Here is a 23,367-nt window from a genome sequence, read left to right as displayed (position 1 = left end):
GGGAAAGTACGGGCTATTTGAAGTTAGAGAAGTCAATGTTCATACTGCTGGGGTGTAAGCTACCCAAGCAAAATATGAGGTGCTGTTCCTCCAATTTATGCTGGGCCTCTGACAATAGAGGGGGCCCAGAACAGAGAGGTCAGATTGGGAATGGGGGGGGCGGTTAAATGCTGAGCAACCGGGAGATCAGGTAGGTTAAGGCGGACTTTGCGGAGGGGTTCAGCGAAATGATCGCAGAGCATGCACTTGGTCTTGCCGATGTACTGAAGTTGACACCTGGAGCAGCAGATTCAGTAGATGAGGTTGGAGGAGGCCCGGCGATAATTGGAGGAACGGCACCTTTAATCACCTGGAATTAAAGATTACTTTTAATTAGACAAGACCAGACATATTCTTTCTTAAGGGATGGTAAATTTGCTGCTGGTGAATATCAGTATCTAACCAGGTGAATAAACAGTGGAATTACTGATTTATGAATGGCAATACAGCTGATGTGCATTTACCTTAGAACCCTGGAACTAATTAGCTGCTGGTGGAAACACAAAGGAGACAAGAAGTTAGTTAAGAGCAAGTGACGAGTTTGTTGAGTCTCAAACAAATCATGATTTGATCCGACACATCATCCTCAGGACAAAGGCAACAAAAGCATGAGGTCATAAGTGATACTGTGGAATTAGGCCATTCTGCCCATCAAGTCTACTCCACCATTCAATCATGGTACTGGAGCCTACCAGGTAGAAGGCTATTCTGGATTTAGTGTTGTGTAATGAACCAAATTTGATAAGGGAACACGAGGTAAAGGAGCCATTAGGAGGTAGGGACCATAATATGATTTAATAAGTTTTAATCTACAATTTGAGAGGGAGAAGGGTAAATCGAAAGTGTCAGTATAACATTTGAGCAAAGGAGACTATGGAGGCATGAGGGAGGAGCTGGCCAAAGTTGACTGGAAAGAGACCCTAGTAGGGATGACAGTGGAACAACAATGGCAGGTATTTCTGGGAATAATACAGAAGGTGCAGGATCAGTTCATTCCAAAGAGGAAGAAAAAATCTAAGGAGAGTAAGAGGCAACCGTGGCTGACAAGGGACGTCAAGGACAGTATAAAAATAAAAGAGAAGTATAACATAGCAAAGATGAGCGTGAAGCCAGAGGATTGGGTAACTTTTAACGAGCAACAGAAGATAACTAAAAAGGCAATTAGGGGAGAAAAGATGAGGTACGAAGGTAAGCTAGCCAAGAATATAAAGGAGGATAGTATGTGAAGGGGAAAAAAATAGTTAAGACAAATAAATGTGGGTCCCTTGAAGACAGAAACAGGTTGTTTTTTTAATGGGGAACAAGGAAATGGCAGATGAGATGAACAGGTACTTTGGATCTGTCTTCACTAAGGAAGAGACAAACAATCTCCCAGATGTACTAGTGGCCAGAGGACCTAGAGTGAAGGAGGAACTGAAGGAATTTCACATTAGGCAGGGACTGGTGTTGTGCAGACTGATGAGACTGAAGGCTGACAAATCCCAGGGTACTTAAGGAAGTGGCTCTAGAAATCGTGGACACATTGCTGATCATTTTCCAATGTTCTATACATTCAGGATCAGTTCGTGTGGATTGGGGTGTAGTTTTAAAGAAAGGCGGGAGAGAGAAAACAGGGAATTATAGACGAGTTAGCCTGACATCGGTGGTGAGGAAGATGCTGGAGTCAATTATAAAAGATAAAATAGCGGCGCATTTGGATAGCAGTAACAGGATCGGTCTGAGTCAGCATGAATTTACGAAGGAGAAATCATGCTTGATGAATCTTCTGGAATTTTTTGAGGATGTAACTGGGAAATGGACAAGGGAGAACCAGTGGATGTAGTGTACCTGGACTTTCAGTAAACTTTTGATCAGGTCCCACATAGGAGATTAGTGGGCAAAATTAGAGCACATAGTATTGGCGGTAGGGTACTGACATGGATAGAAAATTGGTTGGCAGACAAAAAAACAAAAAGTAGGGATTAATGGGTCTCTTTCAGAATGGCAGGCAGTGACTAGTGGGGACAGCAAGGCTCGGTGCTGGGACCGCAGCTATTTACAATATACATTAACGATCTAGATGAATGAAGAGATTAAATGTAACATTAGGAAATTTGCAGATGACACAAAGCTGGGTGGCAATGTGAACTGTGAGGAAGATGCTATGAGGATGCAGTGTGACTTGGACAGGTTGGGTGAGTGGGCAGCTGCATGGCAGATGCACTTTAATTTTTAATGTGGATAAATGTCAGGTTAGCCACTTTGGTGGCAAGAACTGGAAGGCAGATCATTATCAGAATGGTGTCAAGTTAGGAAAAGGGGTACAACGAGACCTGGGTGTCGTTGTTCATCAGTCATTGAAAGTAAGCATGCAGGTACAGCAGGCAGTGAAGAAAGCTAATGGCATGTACACAAAAGTGCTGGAGAAACTCAGCGGGTGCAGCAGCATCTATGGAGCGAAGGAAATAGGCAACGTTTCGGGCCGAAACCCTTCTTCAGACTGAAGGATCAAAGAGATTCCTCTGCAGTTGTACAGGGCACTAGTGAGACCACACCTGGAGTATTGTGTGCAGTTTTGGTCTCCAAATTTGAGGAAGGACATTCGTGCTATTGAGGGAGTGCAGTGTAGGTTCACAAGGTTAATTCCCGGAATGGCGAGACTGTCATATGTTGAAAGAATGGAGCTTGTATGCACTGGAATTTAGAAGGATGAGAGGGATTCTTATTGAAACATATAAGATTATTAAGGGATTGGACACGCTAGAGGCAGGAAACATGTTCCCGATGATGGGGGAGTCCAGAACCAGGAACCACAGTTTAGGAATAAGGGGTTGGCCATTTAGAACGGAGATAAGGAAAAACCTTTTCACCCAGAGAGTTGTGAATCTGTGGAATTCTCTGCCTCATAAGGCAGTGGAGGCCAATTCTCCGGATGCTTTAAAGAGAGAGAGAGAGATAGAGCTCTTAAAGATAGTGGAGTCAAGGATATGGGGAGAAGGCAGGAATGGGGTACTGATTGTGGATGATCAGTCATGATCACATTGAATGGCGGTGCTGTCTCGAAGGGCCGTGGGCCTACTCCTGCACCTATTGTCTATTGTTTTTTGTCTACCTCTCTCTCCTAACCCCATTCTCCTGCCTTCTCACCATAACATCTGGCCCATGCTAATCAACAATCTATCTATCTCTGCCTTAAAGATATCCACTAACTTGCCCCCCACAGTCTTCTGTAGGAAATAATTCCACAGATTCACCACCCTCTGACTAAAGACATTTCTCCTCATCTCCTACCTAAAAGAACTTCCTTGAATTCTGAGGCTTTTATTGGTGTGCTGCAAATGGCAACAAATTTCACTACACCAGAAATGGTGTATGTGACAATAAATGTCCTTTGTCTTTTGACCTCTAGTCCTAGACTCTCCCAATAATGGAAACATCCTCTCCACATCCACCCTATCCAATCCTTTCACTATTCTGCATGTTTCAGTGAGGTCCCCATCACCGAAGTTACCCTTCAAGCCACACAGCACCCTGAGTTGAAAATATTTGCGATTCCTTCACTGTCCCTGGGTCAAATGCTGGAACTCTCTCTCTCTAACAGCATTGTGGGCGTACCCATACCTACTTCACAGACAGCAGTGGTTAAAGATGGAAGCTCACCACAACCTTCTCAAGGGCAATTCAAGAATGGGCTAGTTTGAAGAAGAGTTACAAGACAAAAGACATAGGAACTGAATTAGGCCATTTGGCCCGTCGAGTCTGCTCTGCCATTTGATAATGGCTGATCTATTTTCCCCTCTCAATCCCTATCCCCAGCCCATTCCATGTAACCTTTGATACCCTTACCAATCAAGAACCTATCAATCTCTGCTTTAAACATAGCAATGAATTGGCCTCCACAGCTGTCTATGGCAATGAATTCCATAGATTCATCACCCTCTGGTTAAAGACATTTCTCGTCATATCCATTCTAAAGGTATGTCCTTTTATTCTGAGGCTCAGTTCTCTGGTCCCGGACTCTCCCATAACTCGAAACATCCTCTCCACATCCACTCTATCTATTTCTTTTTTTATTCGAGCCCTGACCCAAAAATTCACCTATCCATGTTCTCCAGACATGCTGCGTTACTCCACTGAGTTACTCCAGCACTTTGTATTTTTTTGTAAACCAACATGTGCTGTTCCTTGTGACTCCATTTTACTGCTCCACTGCAAAATCTCCGCAAGGTATGTCCACTTTGAAGAAGTTCTCCTCCACTCCATGATGAGTGTTCTGTGAGACATTCTCTCGTTGCTCCCTCTCTGTGATTCCAGCTGATGACCTGCACTTCAACCATGTTCTGACAAGTCTGAACAAAGGCCTCAATAGGAAATGTCATCTATCCATGTTCTCCAGAGATGCTGCTTGACTTGCTGAGTTACTCCAGCATAGTGTATCTTTTTTTGTACACCAGCATCTACTATTTCTTGTAACTCCATGGACAACTAATTGTTGGCTCGGCCTGCAAAGCCCATATCCCTTGAAGGAATAAAAAAACATATTTGAGCCGATAAAAAGTAAACTTTAAGCCTTGAGGCTTTTGGCATAGTTTGGACATGTTAATAGTACAAAGTACTCCATCTAGTGGCTTGATTTCACATTGTTTAGCTCTGAGGGCCTATCGGAAGTATAAGCCTTAAGAACTTTTGAATACTCTGGTGCATAAGAGAATTCCTCTTTAAAGATTTATTATCAACTAGAGCATTCTGTAAGGGTTCTGCTCACAGAGTCAGAAAGGTGATTTCAGTAGATACACTTGAACAACATAACTTGATGTTCAGATTAAGATGCTCAGAGCAGAGAGCACAGAGGATCTATATTTGCATTACTGTGCATCCAACACTTGCACCATGTTGGTTAATGAGGGCATCGAAGGTTACAAGGAGAAGGCAGTAGAATGGGGTTGGGAGGGAAAACTATATCATCCATGATTGAATGGCGGAGTAGACTCAATGGGCCGAATGGCCTAACTGTGCTCCTATGTCTTATGGTTATAATGCTTCAATTTGAATGTGTGTTTCTTCTTCTTTGTTTTAAGTAATTTACTGCCACCACACTGAGCCCTTTTCCAGGCCCTTCACGGAGAAAATTGTTACTGGCTTGTCACGCTGTTATGATCACCTTTCTCCTGATTTTACGTGGGGTAGGCCATTTAGGACTGAGATGAGGAAACATTTCTTCACCCAGAGAGTTGTGAATCTGTGGAATTCTCTGCCACAGAAGGCAGTGGAGGCCAATTCACTGGATGTTTTCAAGAGAGAGTTAGATTTAGCTCTGAGGGCTAAATAAATCTTAGGATATGGGGAAAAAGCAGGAATGGGGTTTTGATTTTAGATGATCAGCCATGATCATGTTGAATGGCGGTGCTAGCTCAAAGGGCCGAATGGCCTACTACTGCATCTATTTTTCTATGTTTCTAATATTTCACGTATGCTTTCTTTTCCTTGTATTCAGGTAGATTTGAAAATGGAATAGCTGACGGTACCATTCACCTGAAATTAAATCCTATCTCCGCCATTAGACTGTCAATTTTACAAGATTCCGAAGTGTGGGTTCTGCTTGATGAGGTAAGACATTGCCGGGCAAGTTTCGAGCTAATAGTCAGAATTGCAGTATGTTGTGAACAGCATCAGAAGGCCTTCTGGGGAGTTCTAAATATAAGTTTGTATTCAATGAATGTCCATGTCGCATTTATACAAGAGCCTTCATGATCTCATTGAAACATAGAAAAATAGGAGTAGGCCATTTGGCCCTTTGAGCCAGCACCGCCATTCAATATGATCATGGCTGATCATCTAAAATCAGTAGCCCGGTCCTGCTTTTTTCTCAAATCTCTTGATTCCTTTAGCCCTAAGAGCCATATCTAACTCTCTCCTGAAAACATCCAGTGAATTGGCCTGGATCTCAGGAGCCGAGTGCATTTTATAGCCAATTAATCTTATTGAGGCATATGAAATCATGAGAGGAATAGATTGGGTAGATGGACAGTCGCTTGCCCAGAGTAGGATGAATCGAGGGTCAGAGGACATAGGTTCAAGGTGAAGGGGAAATGATTTAATAGGAATCTGAGGAGTAACCTTTTTACATAAAGGGGGTGTATGTAACAAGCTGCCAGAGGGGGTAGTTGAGGTTGGGACTATCTCAACGTTTACGAAACAGTTAGACAGATACATGGACAAGATAGAGTTGGAGGAATATGGACCAAACGCGGGCAGGTGGGACTAGTGTAGCAGGGACATGTTGGCCGATGTGGGCAAGTTGGGCTGAAGGGCCTGTTTGCACGCTGTATCACTCTACGACTGTATGAATAATTTCTTATTTTCTGTTGCAATATTGGAAACATCACAGTTAATTTGTCTTCTGTGAACTCCCACGTACACCAATATATTCAAAGTTTGATCTCCTAGCCTTAATAAGAGATGATTGTTGATAAATAATGGCCAGGACTCCAAGGAGAGCTATCTGCTCTTTGTACTGTTACAGTGAAACAAGGTTCTTCAGGGTCACTTGAGGGGGCAGACTAATTTCCAGCTATAGGGCTTTAATTAGCAAAAAGATTGCCAAACACTCTCAGGATCAGTGAATGCCTTAATGCTCCTTTGGATAAGATTTGGTGCATACTAATCAGAATTGTGAATAGCTGTAACAGTTGTTAAAAGGACCAATGTCTGCTTGCCATCATTAAAGTCAACTAATGAAGTGAGAAAGGAGTTATTGGAGACTACGTGCATATTTCTGTCTATATATTCAATGGGGAATACATAAACTCAGTGGCGGACTGGCCAGGATGTCAGCTTGCCCGATGGCAAGTGGTCTGTCCCCTGATGAAGTGATAGCAAGTGATAGCAAGTGGGCCCCTGTTAAATGATAGCATTGTAGTTGTGGGTGGGCCCCTTTGTCTCCTGGCAACCAATATTTTTAGACCCAGCCCGCCACTGCATAAACTGTGCCTTCATCACAGAGTATCATTGATGCCAGATACAAACAGGACGTGGGGAGTTTCTTTGTGCTGACTACACAGATTGGAGAAGTAAAAACTGAAAGGAAATATTATTAAAAATATTTATTATTTATTATATATATATATATATTATTTTTTAATAATTGAAGCAATCTATTTAAATTTTGTTTTATTAACATTGTGGCTTCAATAACCTATCGTTATTGCAGTAAAACCCTCAAGGTGTTTTTCAAGTGGTTATCAGATAATATTTGACTCCACCCAGATTTTAGAACTGATGATCCAGCCCCAGAAATAGTGGATGCATTAGTGATAATTTTTCAAAACTCTTCAGATTCTGGAGTAGTTCCTGAGGAATGGAGGGTAGCTAATGTAACCCCACTTTTTAAAAAGGGAGGGAGAGAGAAAACGGGGAATTACAGACCAGTTAGTCTAACGTCGGTAGTGGGGAAACTACAGTTATTAAAGATGGGATAGCAGCACATTTGGAAAGTGGTGAAATCATTGGACAAAGTCAGCATGGATTTATGAAAGGTAAATCATGTCTGACGAATCTTATAGAATGTTTCGAGGATGTAACTAGTAGAGTGGATAAGGGAGAACCATTGGATGTGTTATATCTGGACTTTCAGAAGGCTTTCGACAAGGTCCCACATAAGAGATTAGTATACAAAGTTAAAGCACACGGTATTGGGGGTTCAGTATTGATGTGGATAGAGACAGGAAGCAAAGAGTAGGAGTAAACGGGTCTTTTTCACAATGGCAGGCAGTGACTAGTGGGGTACCGCAAGGCTCAGTGCTGGGACCCCAGCTATTTACAATATATATTAATGATTTTGATGAGGGAATTGAATGCAACATCTCCAAGTTTGCGGATGACACAAAGCTGGGGGCAGTGTTAGCTGTGAGGAGGATGCTAGGAGGCTGCAAGGTGACTTGGATAGGCTGGGTGAGTGGGCAAATGCATGATAGATGCAGTATAATGTGGATCAATGTGAGGTTATCCACTTTGGTGGCAAAAACAGGAAAGTAGACTATTATCTGAATGGTGGCCGATTAGGAAAAGGGGAAATGCAACGAGACCTGGGTGTCATGGTACACCAGTCATTAAAAGTAGGCATGCAGGTGCAGCAGGCTGTGAAGAAAGCAAATGGTGTGTTAGCATTCATAGCAAAAGGTTTTGATTATAGGAGCAGGGAGGTTCTACTGCAGTTGTACAGGGTCTTGGTGAGACCACACCTGGAGTATTGCATACAGTTTTGGTCTCCAAATCTGAGGAAGGACATTATTGCCATAGAGGGAGTGCAGAGACGGTTCACCAGACTGATTCCTGGGATGTCAGGACTGTCTTATGAAGAAAGACTGGATAGACTTGGTTTATACTCTCTAGAATTTAGGAGATTGAGAGGGGATCTTATAGAAACTTACAAAATTCGTAAGGGGTTGGACAGGCTAGATACAGGAAGATTGTTCCCAGGGAAGTCCAGAACAAGGCGTCACAGTTTAAGGATAAGGGGGAAATCTTTTAGGACCGAGATGAGGAAAACATTTTTCACACAGAGAGTGGTGAATCTCTGGAATTCTCTGCAACAGAAGGTAGTGGAGGCCAGTTCATTGGCTATATTTAAGAGGGAGTTAGATGTGGCCCTTGGGGCTAAAGGGATTAGAGGGTATGGAGAGAAGGCAGGTACAGGATACTGAGTTGGAGGATCAGCCATGATCATATTGAATGGCGGTGCAGGCTCAAAGGGCCGATTGGCCTACTCCTGTACCTATTTTCTATGTTTCTATGAAAAGCTTTGTTTTGCATACAACTTAGGCAGTACGGAGTTTGTGCGTTCTCCCCACGACCGCATCGGTTTTCCCTGGGTGCTCGGGTTTCCTCCCACACTCCACAAATGTACATGTTTTGTACGTTAATTTGGTTTTGGTAAAAATTAAAAATTATCCCCAGTGTGTAGGGTAGTGCTAGTATATGGGAATCACTGGTCGGCGCAGACTAGGTGGGACGAAGGGCCCGTTTCTGCACTAAACTAAACTAAGGTCTAGAGCAATTGCAGCCACAATATTGTGTAGTCCCACAGATTTTGCCACTTCTAATAATCTCAGCCATTTTTTGGTATCATGTCGAGTAAACTGAATTGCCTTCTGTGAAAGTAAGGACCTCCGGAGGGAGTTGAGATGGATCATCTATTTGGCTGTTTACTTACTATTTTTTTTTTTTTGCATTTCAGATCCATCTTATGAAAGCTACCAGTCAATCTTAAATGAAAGAAGTTTGAGAATTAATCTGTTTTATACAAAAGAAATGCCCCAATCCATCTTAATACAGTATCTCTCTTTAATAATGTGTTGATACCGATCACGGAGTTCATGGACATATCACCTCATCATCTGAACGTTGTGGATGTTCGTTGTTCCCAAACACTACCTCCTGTGAAATCTACTGTAATTTTCTATGTAAAGATTCTAATTTTGAAGAGTTGCCAAGTTTTTGGTAAACTTAAGGTAATGGACTGTTCTTCTCAAAATGAGCTGCAAAGGTGTATTTTTTGTGACCCATTTTACAGTACAAGGTACCTAAATATTGAACAAAAGTAAGCAAGGAAGCGAGACATATATATAAAGAGCTTAAATGATACAAATTGTAAACATGCTTTGTGCATCAGGGACAGAGAATGTGCAGACACAGGAGAGTGTATAAGGGGCTGGTTACCTTTAATTTATTGTAAATATGCACTGAACAGATTTATTGTGTTTTGAGAGAATACAGATTCTTAATCGGAGAAATATGGTATTTGATTTCTAGACAATTAAGTTAACTTCTGAAGGAATTCTTCATTTTTATGAGAGAAAAAAAAACTGCCTTTTCAAAGCCTTGACGTTATTAAGGTTGAAATTTGCCAAATTTTCTTGAGAGCAGTTGCAGAATATTAGTTGCAGCACATCAAAGCCGGGGAGAAATTATATGACTTAATTTGTGGACCTTTCCAGACGTGTCAGTAGTGGGGTGGAGGGGCATGCGTTTCTTTCTGGGGGTCTACTGTGCAATAGCAAGTTACAATTAACTCAATCTGACCATTGTGAGGGGGCCCAGTATCAAATTGCGGGCCCAGAAGTAGACGAGCAAAGTATGAAGAAGATGGGGGAATGATTATCTATCCCTCTCCAATGGCTCTACCTGGTGCATGACTTCAGTACCATGTTACCAGAGCCGAAATATCTTGAGCAGGAGAAGATAATGGTTCTTCTGTAGACATGTGAACATTTATTCAATAAGTGCAAGTGGAAATCTCATTTACTACTTTGCATTTTGTTTGTTGGAAAATGGTTTTGAATGTAACTTTTAGAAAAAATAATACTGCTTCCACAGTTCAGAACTGTATGGCCCATGTGGCAAAAAACATTTCAACTTTGCTTTTCAATATTTTAAAGAAAGCTCTTAGTATTAATTACATTTTTGCAGATTAATTTTCCCAGGTTAAATGTTTTTTGCGATTTTTCTGTCAGGACCATTGGGTGGGATACATTGGATACAAGTTTAAATGCTGGTGTTTTTGCCCTGTCTAATCTTCTGATATTATGAGATTTTGGCTGCCAATTTTATTCAGAATATTTAACTGCAACCATCACAAGGGTTTTATCCTTTCTAATGAAACCCTTTCAACTTTGTGCTGATTCAGCGTCAATTGATACTCTCAATATGTACGGAATAACATGGCCTTTAACTTGACAATTCTTTCATGGTCAACGTAAATGAAACAGTTGATGTAGTTTTTGATACATAATTATTATACATAATGTTTTGATATGTAATTAATGAAAGAGGGGCTTCTTTGCTTCAGGGAAGGGTATAAATATTTATGAACACTGCTTAGACTAGCCAAAGTTGTCACCATCAATGAGTACAAAATGAAATATGGTGGCAGGATGATGTTTGTGATTCACATTTTTTCAGTGATGGAATTTTTAAAATTGGAATTGGACAATCTTGCTATTATAAAATATTGAAAAGTTTATAAAGGGCTTTTAGTTCTTCCTTCCTATCAACTGATTCAAAGTAATTTATACATGTTGGGATGGAAGGGTGGAAAAGAAGTGAACAATAGATCACATGACAGTATTGAGGGGGAAAGAGTGGCTATTGTGCAGAGCTGAGCTGGGTAGAAGTTTGTAATTAAACCCATGCCTTTCTCAAAAAGGGTGCAATTTGGTAATGTCAATCATTGCCATTATAGTTCACAGCTATAACTAAGCATTGACATAAGTGTCGTAAGCTAAAAGCAGGAATTCTTTCAAAGTCAGTCCATCAGAGGCTCCATGATGTGAAAAGAACTGTTAATAATTCAACTGTAGATTCTGTTATTGAGAGTCTCAGACTACATGAATTTGGCTTATCAATGTGGAGAATTGTAGGCCATTGTAATGTGACTGAAATCAAAGTTAACATTTTGTTTCAATACTTTTGTAATGGAATTAGATTCAGATTGTCAATTTTCATTTTTAATCTTTGTATATACAATGTCATTTTTGCCAGATAAAGATGGGTTTTAATCTCATTTAAAACCAAAAATTATAACAGATGCCCATGTAAGGATATCAAAAATAGAGTTGCAGGTTTATGGTCAGAGGTGGAAGTTTTAAAGGGGAACTTAGAGAATTTTACACAAGAGTGGATAATATCTAAAAAGTCTAATGTACTGCCAGAGGGAATGGTGGAATCAGCTGCAATAGTTACATTGAAGTGACATTTCCACAGACACTTAAATAGGCAAGGCATAGAAGGATACAATCCTAATGCAGGTAAATGAGATTAGTGTAGATGGGCAAAACGGTTAGTATTGACACAGTGGGCCAAAGAGCCTATTTCTGTGCTGTTCAACTCCTGAGAAGCATCTGATATCAAATGGTGTAATTAAATGTTATTTGTTACCATAAAATGGACCTTTGTGAATGCAAATCAAGAATAAAGTTTTTCCAAACATGTGATTTTTGTGGATCTATTTATGAAGTATTTGTATGTCTTTTTTGGATTTATATAATTTCCATTTTTGTTTCTCAAAGTTAGCCTTTTGCAATGGGACCAGATCATGTTAAAGGAAAATATTGTAATATGGTGTCTGCAACAAGAGAAATGTCCCAAGACAGTCTCTTCTTGCAGAGCCATGTGAGGGGTGGGTAAAAACCTTGTGAAAAATTCTTGAGACTTAACAATTTCCCACACGTTAATTCTCAGGATGGATAATGAATTGGTAAAGCATGCAAGCATTTTAATTCTACCTGCACTTCTGTTGCTACTGGAAACCACACCATGGATCTGTATTCATTCTTTGAAATGCTCCCATCAGGTTTCGCAAATAGGGGTTGAAATGTGCCAGATCAGTACTTTTGTTTGCCCTGTTCTTCAATCAGTGCATTGTAAAATTAAAAGAAAATAAGTGGTGAAGCTTGTTGATATGCAAGAGATCTGGGAGCTTGGCTGTCAAAACAGTATTTTGGAGAGTTAATTGGATATTTTGGAATCATGCTGAATTCATGTGATGATTCATCCTTATCTAGAATTGGCCCATATCAAAGAGTGCGTGTATGTAGCACCTTTTTATAATGAGATAGATTTATTATGAATCAAGTGGATCAGTTTTACATAATGTGCCACAGATCAATCTCTTGAAATACAATGCTCTTGCTTATTTTATGGATATGTTTATGCTTTGTGTATGTAACTATGCACCTGCTTGTTAATGTCAATGTGCCTTTCATTGGTATGGTCCATGTTATTTGTGCCATAACTTTATAAAGACAAATAATTGTAATAAAGTTGAATTTGTTATATTTTAAAATGTAATGAGGTGTAAATTGTTCTGTATAATTGGCTTCTTACTGCCATTGTGTAATAAATTGCTCCATTTAAGTGTCAATTTTTGCATTGAATAAGTGTGTGTGTGTGTGTGTGTGTGCACAATGTATGCTTGTAATATCCAATACTTAATAATAACCTGCTTTTCTTCTGCTACCGAGTGAGGAAACAGATCATCCCAGCCTCAGACTGAGAAAGATTCACAATACAGAAACACAAACTCTAAATCACATCTTCTCTACCTGGTGTATCAAAGATACTCTTGTATAAAAGGAGTTTTGATAAAGGACGGAGTTTTAATACAAAAGAATATCTCGAGTAAAGCCCCTGTCCCACTGTACGAGGTAATTCAAGAGTTCTCCCGTGTTTCCCCCCAATTCGAACTCGGAGAATGTCCGTAGCGGGTCTGCAGGCGTTGTGGCTGTTTCGTAGCGGCTCCTACGAGTAAAAAGTAAAACATTTTTTTCATCACGAGTATTTATTTACTCGTGGACATTTTTTGCAGGGATAGAAACATAGAAACATAGAAATTAGGTGCAGGAGTAGGCCATTCGGCCCTTCGTGCCTGCACCGCCATTCAATATGATCATGGTTGATCATCCAACTCAGTATCCCGTACCTGCCTTCTCTCCATACCCCCTGATCCCTTTAGCCACAAGGGCCACATCTAACTCCCTCTTAAATATAGCCAATGAACTGGCCTCGACTACCCTCTGCGGCAGAGAGTTCCAGAGATTCACCACTCTCTGTGTGAAAAAAGTTCTTCTCATCTCGGTTTTAAAGGATTTCCCCCTTATCCTTAAACTGTGACCCCTTGTCCTGGACTTCCCCAACATCGGGAGCAATCTTCCTGCATCTAGCCTGTCCAACCCCTTTAGAATTTTGTAAGTTTCTATAAGATCCCCTCTCAATCTCCTAAATTCTAGAGAGTATAAACCAAGTCTACCCAGTCTTTCTTCATAAGACAGTCCTGACATCCCAGGAATCAGTCTGGTGAACCTTCTCTGCACTCCCTCTATGGCAATAATGTCCTTCCTCAGATTTGGAGACCAAAAGTGTACGCAATACTCCAGGTGTGGTCTCACCAAGACCCTGTACAACTGCAGTAGAACCTCCCTGCTCCTATACTCAAATCCTTTTGCTATGAAAGCTAACATACCATTCGCTTTCTTCACTGCCTGCTGCACCTGCAAGCCTACTTTCAATGACTGGTGTACCATGACACCCAGGTCTCGCTGCATCTCCCCCTTTCCCAATCGGCCACCATTTAGATAATAGTCTGCTTTCCCGTTTTTCCCACCAAAATGGATAACCTCACATTTATCCACATTATACTGCATCTGCCAAACATTTGCCCACCCACCAAGCCTATCCAAGTCACCTTGCAGTCTCCTAACATCCTACTCACAGCTAACACTGCCCCCCAGCTTAGTGTCATCCGCAAACTTGGAGATATTGCCTTCAATTTCCTCATCCAGATCATTAATATATATTGTAAATAGCTGGGGTCCCAGCACTGAGCCTTGCGGTACCCCACTAGTCACTGCCTGCCATTGTGAAAAGGACCCGTTTACTCCTACTCTTTGCTTCCTGTTTGCCAGCCAGCTCTCTATCCACATCAATACTGAACCCCCAATGCCGTGTACTTTAAGTTTGTATACTAATCTCTTATGTGTGACCTTGTCGAAATCCTTCTGGAAGTCCAGATATACCACATCCACTGGTTCTCCCCTATCCACGCTACTAGTTACATCCTCGAAAAATTCTATAAGATTCGTCAGACATGATTTACCTTTCGTAAATCCATGCTGACTTTGTCCAATGATTTCACCACTTTCCAAATGTGCTGCTATCCCATCTTTAATAATTGACTCTAGCAGTTTCCCCACTACCGATGTTAGACTAACTGGTCTGTAATTCCCCGTTTTCTCTCTCCCTCCCTTCTTAAAAAATGGGGGTTCGTTTGCTACCCGCCAATCCTCAGGAACTACTCCAGAATCTAAAATGTTTTGAAAGATTATTACTAATGCATCCACTATTTCTGGAGCTACTTCCTTAAGTACTCTGGGATGCAGCCTATCTGGCCCTGGGGATTTATCGGCCTTTAATCCATTCAATTTACCCAACACCACCTCCCGGCTAACCTGGATTTCACTCAATTCCTCCAACTCCTTTGACCCGCGGTCCCCTGCTATTTCCGGCAAATTATTTATGTCTTCCTTAGTGAAGACGGAACCAAAGTAGTTATTCAATTGGTCCGCCATATCCTTGTTCCCCATGATCAACTCACCTGTTTCTGACTGCAAGGGACCTACATTTGTTTTAACTAATCTCTTTCTTTTCACATATCTATAAAAACTTTTGCAGTCAGTTTTTATGTTCCCTGCCAGTTCTTTCATAATCTATTTTTCCTTTCCTAATTAAGCCCTTTGTCCTCCTCTGTTGGTCTCTGAATTTCTCCCAGTCCTCCGGAATGCTGCTTTTCTTGGCTAATTTGTACGCATCATCCTTCGCTTTGATACTATCCCTGATTTCCCTTGTTATCCACGGATGTACTACCTTCCCAGATTTATTCTTTTGCCAAACTGGGATGAACAATTTTTGTAGTTCATCCATGCAGTCTTTAAATGTCTTCCATTGCATATCCACAGTCAACCCTTTTAGAATTAATTGCCAGTCAATCTTGGCCAATAGACTTCTCATGCCCTCAAAGTTACCTTTCTTTAAGTTCAGAACCATTGTTTCTGAATTAACAATGTCACTCTCCATCCTAATGAAGAACTCAACCATATTATGGTCACTCTTGCCCAAGGGGGCACGTACAACAAGATTGCTAACTAACCCTTCCTCATTACTCAATACCCAGTCTAAAATAGCCTGCTCTCTCGTTGGTTCCTCTACATGTTGATTTAGATAACTATCCCGCATACATTCCAAGAAATCCTCTTCCTCAGCACCCCTGCCAATTTGATTCACCCAATCTATATGTAGATTGAAGTCACCCATTATAACTGTTTTGCCTTTGTCGCACGCATTTCTAATTTCCTGTTTGATACCATCTCCAACTTCACTACTACTGTTAGGTGGCCTGTACACAACAACCACCAGCGTTTTCTGCCCCTTAGTGTTTCGCAGCTCTACCCATACCGATTCCACATCCTCCAAACTAATGTCCTTCCTTTCCATTGCATTAATCTCCTCTCTAATCAGTAACGCTACCCCACCTCCTTTTCCTTACTCTCTATCCCCCCTGGATGTTCAGCTCCCAGCCTTGGTCACCCTGGAGCCATGTCTCCGTGATCCCAACTATATCATAGTCATTAATAGCTATCTGCACATTCAGCTCATCCACCTTATTACGAATGCTCCTTGCATTGAGACACAAAGCCTTCAGGTTTGTTTTTACAACACACTTACCCCTTATACAATTATGTTGAAAAGTGGCCCTTTTTGATTTTTGCCCGGGTTTTGTCTGCCTGCCACTTTTACTTTTCACCTTGCTACCTATTACTTCTACCCTCATTTTACACCCCTCGGTCTCTACGCTCACACATTTAAGAAACCCTTTCCCTTTAACTCCATCCTCCACTATCCCATTCGACACCCCACCCCCCTTATTCAGTTTAAAGCCACCCGTGTAGCAGTGGCAAACCTGCCTGCCAGAATGCTGGTCCCACACCTGTTAAGATGCAATCCGTCCCTTTTGTACAGTTCCCCCTTACCCCAAAACAGATCCCAGTGATCTAAGAATCTAAATCCCTGCCCCATGCACCAGTTCCTCAGCCACACGTTCAGGTCCCGTATCTCCCTGTTCCTGCTCTCGCCAGCACGGGGAACTGGAAGCAAACCGGAGATAACAACCCTGGAGGTCCTGCTTTTCAACATTTTTCCGAGCTCTCTAAAGTCATGCTGCAGAATATTCATCCCCTTCTTTCCGACATCGTTTGTGCCGACATGCACTACCACTTCCGGATGTTCACCTTCGCCCTTGAGGATTTTCTGCACTCTGTCCGTGACATCCTGGATCCTGGCACCGGGAAGGCAGCACACCATCCTTGCATCCCGTCTGTTGCCGCAGAAACCCCTGTCCGTACCTCTCACAATGGAGTCTCCCACTACAATGGCCTTGCCTGCCTTAGGCCTTTTTGGTTTTGGCTCAACAGCCCTATTCGCATCGCAAGCCAGTCCGCCGCTCACGTCTTCTGTCCCAACAGCTTCTAAGCGGATGAACCTGTTTACAAGAGGTACATCACCCGGGGACGTTGGCATTCCATGCTTCCCTCCCTTTCTCACTGTCTCCCACCTTCTCTCTTCCAGTACCTTAGGTGTAACAATCGTACTGTAGGACTTGTCGAGGAACGACTCCGTTTCTCGTACGAACCGGAGGTCATCCACTTGCTTCTCCAGTTCCCCAACATGGCCCTTCAGGAGCTCTACCTGGATGCACTTTTCGCATTTGTAGCAGCCAGATGCACCAGCGGTGTCCTTGACCTCCCACATACTGCAAGTATCACACTGAATCAGCTTGCCTGACATCTCCTTCTTTCGTCTCTACCACTCAAGCGTATTGCGTGGTCTCCTCTCCTCAGCCTCCTCGCCAAAAACTCACAGGGCATTTCCCTCACAAGGCCGCTCACTAACTGCCGCTCGCTAAGAGCCGTCCTGCTTAAATTGACTGATCAATTGCCTGATTTACCAATTTACAAAGCAAATTCCTCAGTTTTCAACTGTTTTCACCCCTCTGACTCACTTCTCTCCTCCCACTTGGGCTAGAGCCAATCAGTCGTATCTCTTGCTAATCTGCTGCTGCTGCTGTTCCTCCCAAATCTACAGCAGTTCTATCCCCTATCACTACAGAGTACTGCTGTAGATTTGGGAGGAGCAACAGCAGCAACAGATTAGCTAGAGATACCACTGATTGGGTCTAGCCCAAGTGTGAGGAGAGGGGTGAAACCAGTTGAAAACAGTTAAAAAGCCAAGGACGCACCGTCTTTGTTCAGTACTGCTGTAGATTTGGGAGGAGCAACAGCAGCAACAGATTAGCTAGAGATACCACTGATTGGGTCTAGCCCAAGTGTGAGGAGAGGGGTGAAACCAGTTGAAAACAGTTAAAAAGCCAAGGACGCACCGTCTTTGTTCAGTACTGCTGTAGATTTGGGAGGAGCAACAGCAGCAACAGATTAGGATACCTGGGAGAAAGAGGTTTGCCACGCACTGCAGTTGAAAACTGAGGACCAGACAGGAAATAGCGGACGGAATTTAAGCAGGACCACTAGACAGCCAAACCAGTAGGTAATAGTACGGAAGTGCCCTGGGTGAAAACTTGTGAGTCTTTATCGGAGGTAGGATTATATAAATAAGGGGAGACCATCAATACAGTAGGGGCTCTTAAATAGGGACCAGCAATTAGGTTATATGCAGATGGGCGGTCAGGAGATGTGCCAATACTGCGAGATGTGGGAAATTTGTCGACACCATTGATGTAGAAGATCCCTACAGCTGCAGTAAGTGTTTGAGGCTAGAGGAACTCCAGCTCCGCATTGATGAGCTGGAGACCCAACTTCATACGCTGCGGTACATCAGGGAGGGGGAGTATTACCTGGATGTTTTGTGCCAGGGGATGGTCACACCGACCAGTTTAACTAATTCAGTAGGCAGTGAGCAAGGAAAGGAAGGTGTGGCCATAAGCGAGGCAGGTAGGGGGAACCAGGAGGAGATGCGGCAGGAGCCACAGCCCTTGTCCCTGACGAGCATGACCGAGGCTCTTACTCAATGTAAGGACGGGATCAGGGGCTGTGGGAGGGATGAGCAACCTGGCTGCAGCACCGTGGATCAGGAGGCCATTCAAGAGGGGGGAGTTAGAAGAAATGCCGTAGTGATAGGGGATAGTATTATTCGGGGGGTAGATAGGGTTCTCTGCGGCCAGCAGAACATGTCCCGAAGGCTGTGTTGCCTACCCGGTGCTAGGGTTAAGGATATCTCTGCGATGCTGGAGAGAAATTTGCAGTGGGAGGGGGAGGATCCAGTGGTCGTGGTCCATGTGGGGACCAATGACATAGGAAGGACGAGGAAGGAGGATCTGCTGAAGGAGTTTGAGCAGTTAGGGAATAAATTAAAAAGCAGAACCTCGAGGGTACTGATCTCCGGATTGCTACCTGAGCCACGGGCCAAATCGGCGAGGGTACGTAAAATTAAGAAGCTAAATGCGTGGCTCAAAGACTGGTGGGGGAATAATGGGTTTGGTTTCTTGGGCCACTGGCACCAGTACTGGGACAGGGGGGATCTGTTCTGTAAGGACGGACTTCACCTGAACGGTGCTGGGACTGGGGTCCTGGCAAATCATATAACTAGGGCAGTAGAGAGGTCTTTAAACTAAGTAGCGGGGGGGAGGTATCAAGGGGGGTAATAACGGCAGGGGTAGAGGAAATAGAGCAGGGTATCAGTGGGGAAGCGGAAAGTCAAAATGTGACAGGAGACAGAATGTGTGAAGATAAAGCTTTAGATGTAAAAGGGGCAAAAACGGAAAGGAAGGGTAGTAAAAATCATCTGAAAGTGCTTTATCTAAATGCACGGAGTATTCGTAATAAGATAAATGAATTAACGGTGCAATTAAGTATATATAGTTATGATATCGTGGCCATTACGGAGACATGGCTGCAAGGGGATCAGGACTGGGAGTTAAATATAGAGGGGTACTCGACAATTAGGAAAGATAGACAGGAAAGAAAGGGAGGAGGGGTGGCCCTTTTAATAAGGGAGGGAATAACGGCGATAGAGAGGAAGGATATTGCGTTGAAGGATCAGGATAGTGAAACAGCTTGGGTACAGATAGAGAATAATAAGGGGAAAAAAACACTAGTGGGTGTAATTTATAGACCTCCAAATAGCTGTGACGCTGTTAGTCAGAACATAAATCTGCAAATAGTTGACGCATGTAAAAAGGGAACTGCTGTAATCATGGGGGACTTCAATTTTCATATTAATTGGGCAAACCAAAATGGGCAGGGTAGACTAGAGGAAGAGTTTATAGAAAGTATTAGAGACGGGTTCCTAGAACAGTATGTCACAGAACCGACAAGGGGGGAGGCAATCTTGGATCTGGTCCTGTGTAATGAAGCAGGATTAATTAAAAATGTCATAGTTAGGGACTCGTTGGGAACAAGTGACCACAATATGGTCGAATTCCATATTCAAATAGAAGGGGAGCAGGTTGAAACTCAGGCTAGGGTGCTTAGTCTAAATAAGGGGGATTATGAAGGTATGAGGACTGAGCTGATCAAAGTTGACTGGGATAGCAGACTCAAGAATAAGACGGTACATGAGCAGTGGTGTACGTTTAAGGGTATACTGTATAACCTTCAAGAAAAATTTATTCCTATGAAGAAAAAAAGGGGTAAGGGTAAGAACAGTCAGCCATGGCTCAGTAAAACTATAAAGGATAGTATTCGGCTGAAGGCAAGGGCATATAAGGTAGCCAGAGATAGTGGGAGGGTAGAGGATTGGGAAGCATTTAAAGGTCAGCAAAAAATAACTAAGAGATTAATTAAGATGGGGAAAATAGACTATGAAAGGAATTTAGCGAACAACATAAAAACTAATAGTAAGAGTTTTTATAGCTATATAAAAAGAAAAAGGGTGGCTAAGGTGAACGTTGGTCCATTGGAGGGTGAGACTGGAGAGTTGTTGGCGGCGCGACTCACCCGTTGCAGCGGCCCCTACAGCCTGTCTGTCTTTTTTTTATTTTTTGTCTAGTTAAATGTAGTGTTTGGTGTTTTTTAATAGTATTTTTAAATGTGTAAATGTGGGGGGCGGGGGGGGGGGGGGGGGGGAAACTGTTTTAAATCTCTTCCCTGTCCGGGAGACCCGACTTTTTCCCTGTCGGGTCTCGGCTGTCGTTGGGGCCTAGCACCGTGGAGCGGCCTCCAACCTGAACGACCCGGGGGCTCCAGTCCCGGAGACTGCGGATCTGCGGACTACTCACCATCGTGGGGCTGGCCGGCCTTGGAGCGTGGGGAGCGGTGGTGACTCGCTGCTGCGACTCGACTCCTGGGGCTCGGAGGCTCCAGCAACGCAGCCGCAGGTCCGGTGGACTGGGACATCGGGAGCTCGCGGGTCTGGGAGGAGAGAGAGAGACCGCTTCCCGGAGCTCCCGCAACGCTTCTCCAGCCCGTGTCGCGGGGTTGGAACGACCCGGACCGGGACCGTACATCACCCGGCGCGGCTTCATGGCCGTGGGACTCACCATCGCCCGTGGGGGTTCCAACCTTGGACTTTCAGACCGGGAGCGGGGCCGTAAATCGCCCCGCGCGGCCTAAAATGGCCGTGGGACTTATCATCACCCGCCTGGGGCTTGGACATCGGGAGAGACACGGAGAACAGGGGAGAGAAAAGACTTGCCTTCCATCACAGTGGCTTCACTGTGATGGATGTTTGTGTGAATTTAATTATGTGTATGTCTGTAAGACAGTGTCTTTGTTTGTATGGCTGTGGAAACAACATTTCGTTTGAGTCTCACTGGGGCTCAAATGATAATAAATTTGTATTGTATTGTTGGTGGGGAACATGGAAATGGCAAAGGCATTAAACGAGTATTTTGTATCAGTCTTCACCATAGAAGACACAAAAAATATTCCAACGCTGGATAAACAGGGGGCGGTAGGAATGGAGGAGCTTAATACTATTAAGATCACCAAGGAGGTGGTATTAGGGAAATTGATGAGACTGAAGGAGGATAAATCCCCTGGGCCTGATGGATTACATCCAAGGGTCTTGAGGGAGATAGCGGTGGGGATTGTGGATGCATTGGTGATAATTTTCCAAAACTCCCTGGAGGCAGGAAAATCCCAGGAAAAAAGGATGGCGGTCCCAAAGGAGGGGTGGATTGAAAATTTGTATCAGCCAACACAGGGGGCGGTATGTAGGAGCTAAATAATTATTAAGTCACCAAGGAGGTGGGTAATGAGTCTAATAGACGGGCCTGATGGATTACATCCAAGGGTCTTGAGGGGGAGATAGCGGTTGTGGATGCATTGGGATAAAAATCCCTGGAGGCAGGAAACGGTCCCAGTGGATTGGAAAAATGGCCACACCTATTTATTTAAAAAAGGAAGTAAAACAGAAGGCGGGTAAAACTATAGACCGGGGCTAACATCGGTGGGGGGTAAAATGTTAGAGACATTATTAAAGACTTAAACATCTTCATACGGACAGAAACCAACATGGTTTGTGAAGGGGAAGTCCTGTTTAACGAATCTGCTCGAATTCTTTGAGGAAGTAACAACCCGGGTGGATAAAGGGGAACCGGTGGATGTGGTATACTTGGACTTCCAAAAGGCTTTTGACAAGGTGCCACATAAGAGACTATTGCTAAAAATAAAAAATTATGGGATTGGGGGTAATATATTAGCATGGGTAGAGGATTGGCTAACAAATAGGAAGCAGAGAGTGGGGATAAATGGTTCATACTCGGGATGGCAACCGGTAACTAGCGGGGTTCCGCAAGGGTCGGTGCTGGGACCCCAGTTGTTCACAATTTATATAAATGATTTGGAGGAGGGAAACCAAGTGTAATATATCAAAATTTGCGGACGATACAAAAATGGGAGCAAAAGTAGGGGATGAGGAGGATAGGAAGAGTCTGCAAAAGGATATAGATAAGCTAGGTGAGTGGGCAACAACTTGGCAGATGAAATTTAATACTAATAAATGTGAAGTCATTCACTTTGGGGAAAAAAAATGATAGGGCAAGTTATTTTCTAAATGAAGAGGAGCTGCGTTGTAATGCATCGCAAAGGGATCTAGGGGTATTAGTACATGAATCACTGAAAGTTAGTATGCAGGTGCAGCAAGCAATCAGGAAGGCCAATGGAGTTTTGGCCTTTATTGCTAGGGGGATTGAGTATAAAAACACGGAGGTCTTGCTGCAGCTGTACACAGTATTAGTGAGACCACATTTGGAATACTGTGTACAGTTCTGGGGTCCATACTTAAGAAAGGATGTACTAGCCCTGGAGGCAGTGCAGCGAAGGTTTACAAGATTAATTCCTGCAATGAGGGGATTGACATATGAGGAAAGGTTAAGTAGGCTGGAACTCTACTCTTTGGAGTTTAGAAGAATGAGAGGCGATCTCATTGAAACATATAAGATCGTGAGGGGCCTTGATCGGGTGGATGCACCGAGGATGTTCCCAATGATCGGGGAAACTAGAACTAGGGGACATAGTTGCAGAATAAGGGGGGGCTCTTTTAAAACTGAGATGAGGAAGAACTTCTTCACCCAGAGGGTGGTTAATTTATGGAATTCACTGCCCCAGGGAGCAGTGGAAGCAGAAACTTTAAATATATTTAAGACTAAAATAGATGGTTTTTTAGCTGCCAAGGGGATAAGGGGCTACGGGGAGAGGGCAGGGATATGGACCTAGGTATGGTTAGTATAGTAAGACCTGAGTGATCTCCTGGACAAGTGTCGATCGCCTAGATTGGGGTCGGAGA

The 23,367-nt window shown here is 43.2% G+C and overlaps 1 protein-coding gene across 1 annotated transcript in view; it reads left to right on the top strand.

Moving 5' to 3' along the window:
- The window catches only part of mgat4a (alpha-1,3-mannosyl-glycoprotein 4-beta-N-acetylglucosaminyltransferase A), a 256,754-nt gene extending 244,748 nt beyond the window's left edge, over positions 1-12,006 (top strand). Inside the window, exons 14-15 of the mRNA XM_055636544.1 lie at positions 5,513-5,625; positions 9,254-12,006. Coding sequence (XP_055492519.1) covers positions 5,513-5,625; positions 9,254-9,286 — 146 coding nt within the window. The 3' untranslated portion in view covers positions 9,287-12,006. The remainder of the gene's footprint in view (positions 1-5,512; positions 5,626-9,253) is intronic.
- The last annotated feature ends 11,361 nt before the right edge of the window (positions 12,007-23,367 follow it).

The sequence above is a fragment of the Leucoraja erinacea genome, chromosome 6, assembly GCF_028641065.1.
Source record: "Leucoraja erinacea ecotype New England chromosome 6, Leri_hhj_1, whole genome shotgun sequence".
In the NCBI taxonomy this organism is placed as follows: domain Eukaryota; kingdom Metazoa; phylum Chordata; class Chondrichthyes; order Rajiformes; family Rajidae; genus Leucoraja; species Leucoraja erinaceus.
The sequence above is the reverse complement of the archived record's forward strand: the minus strand, read 5'-3'. Positions and strand labels throughout refer to the sequence as shown.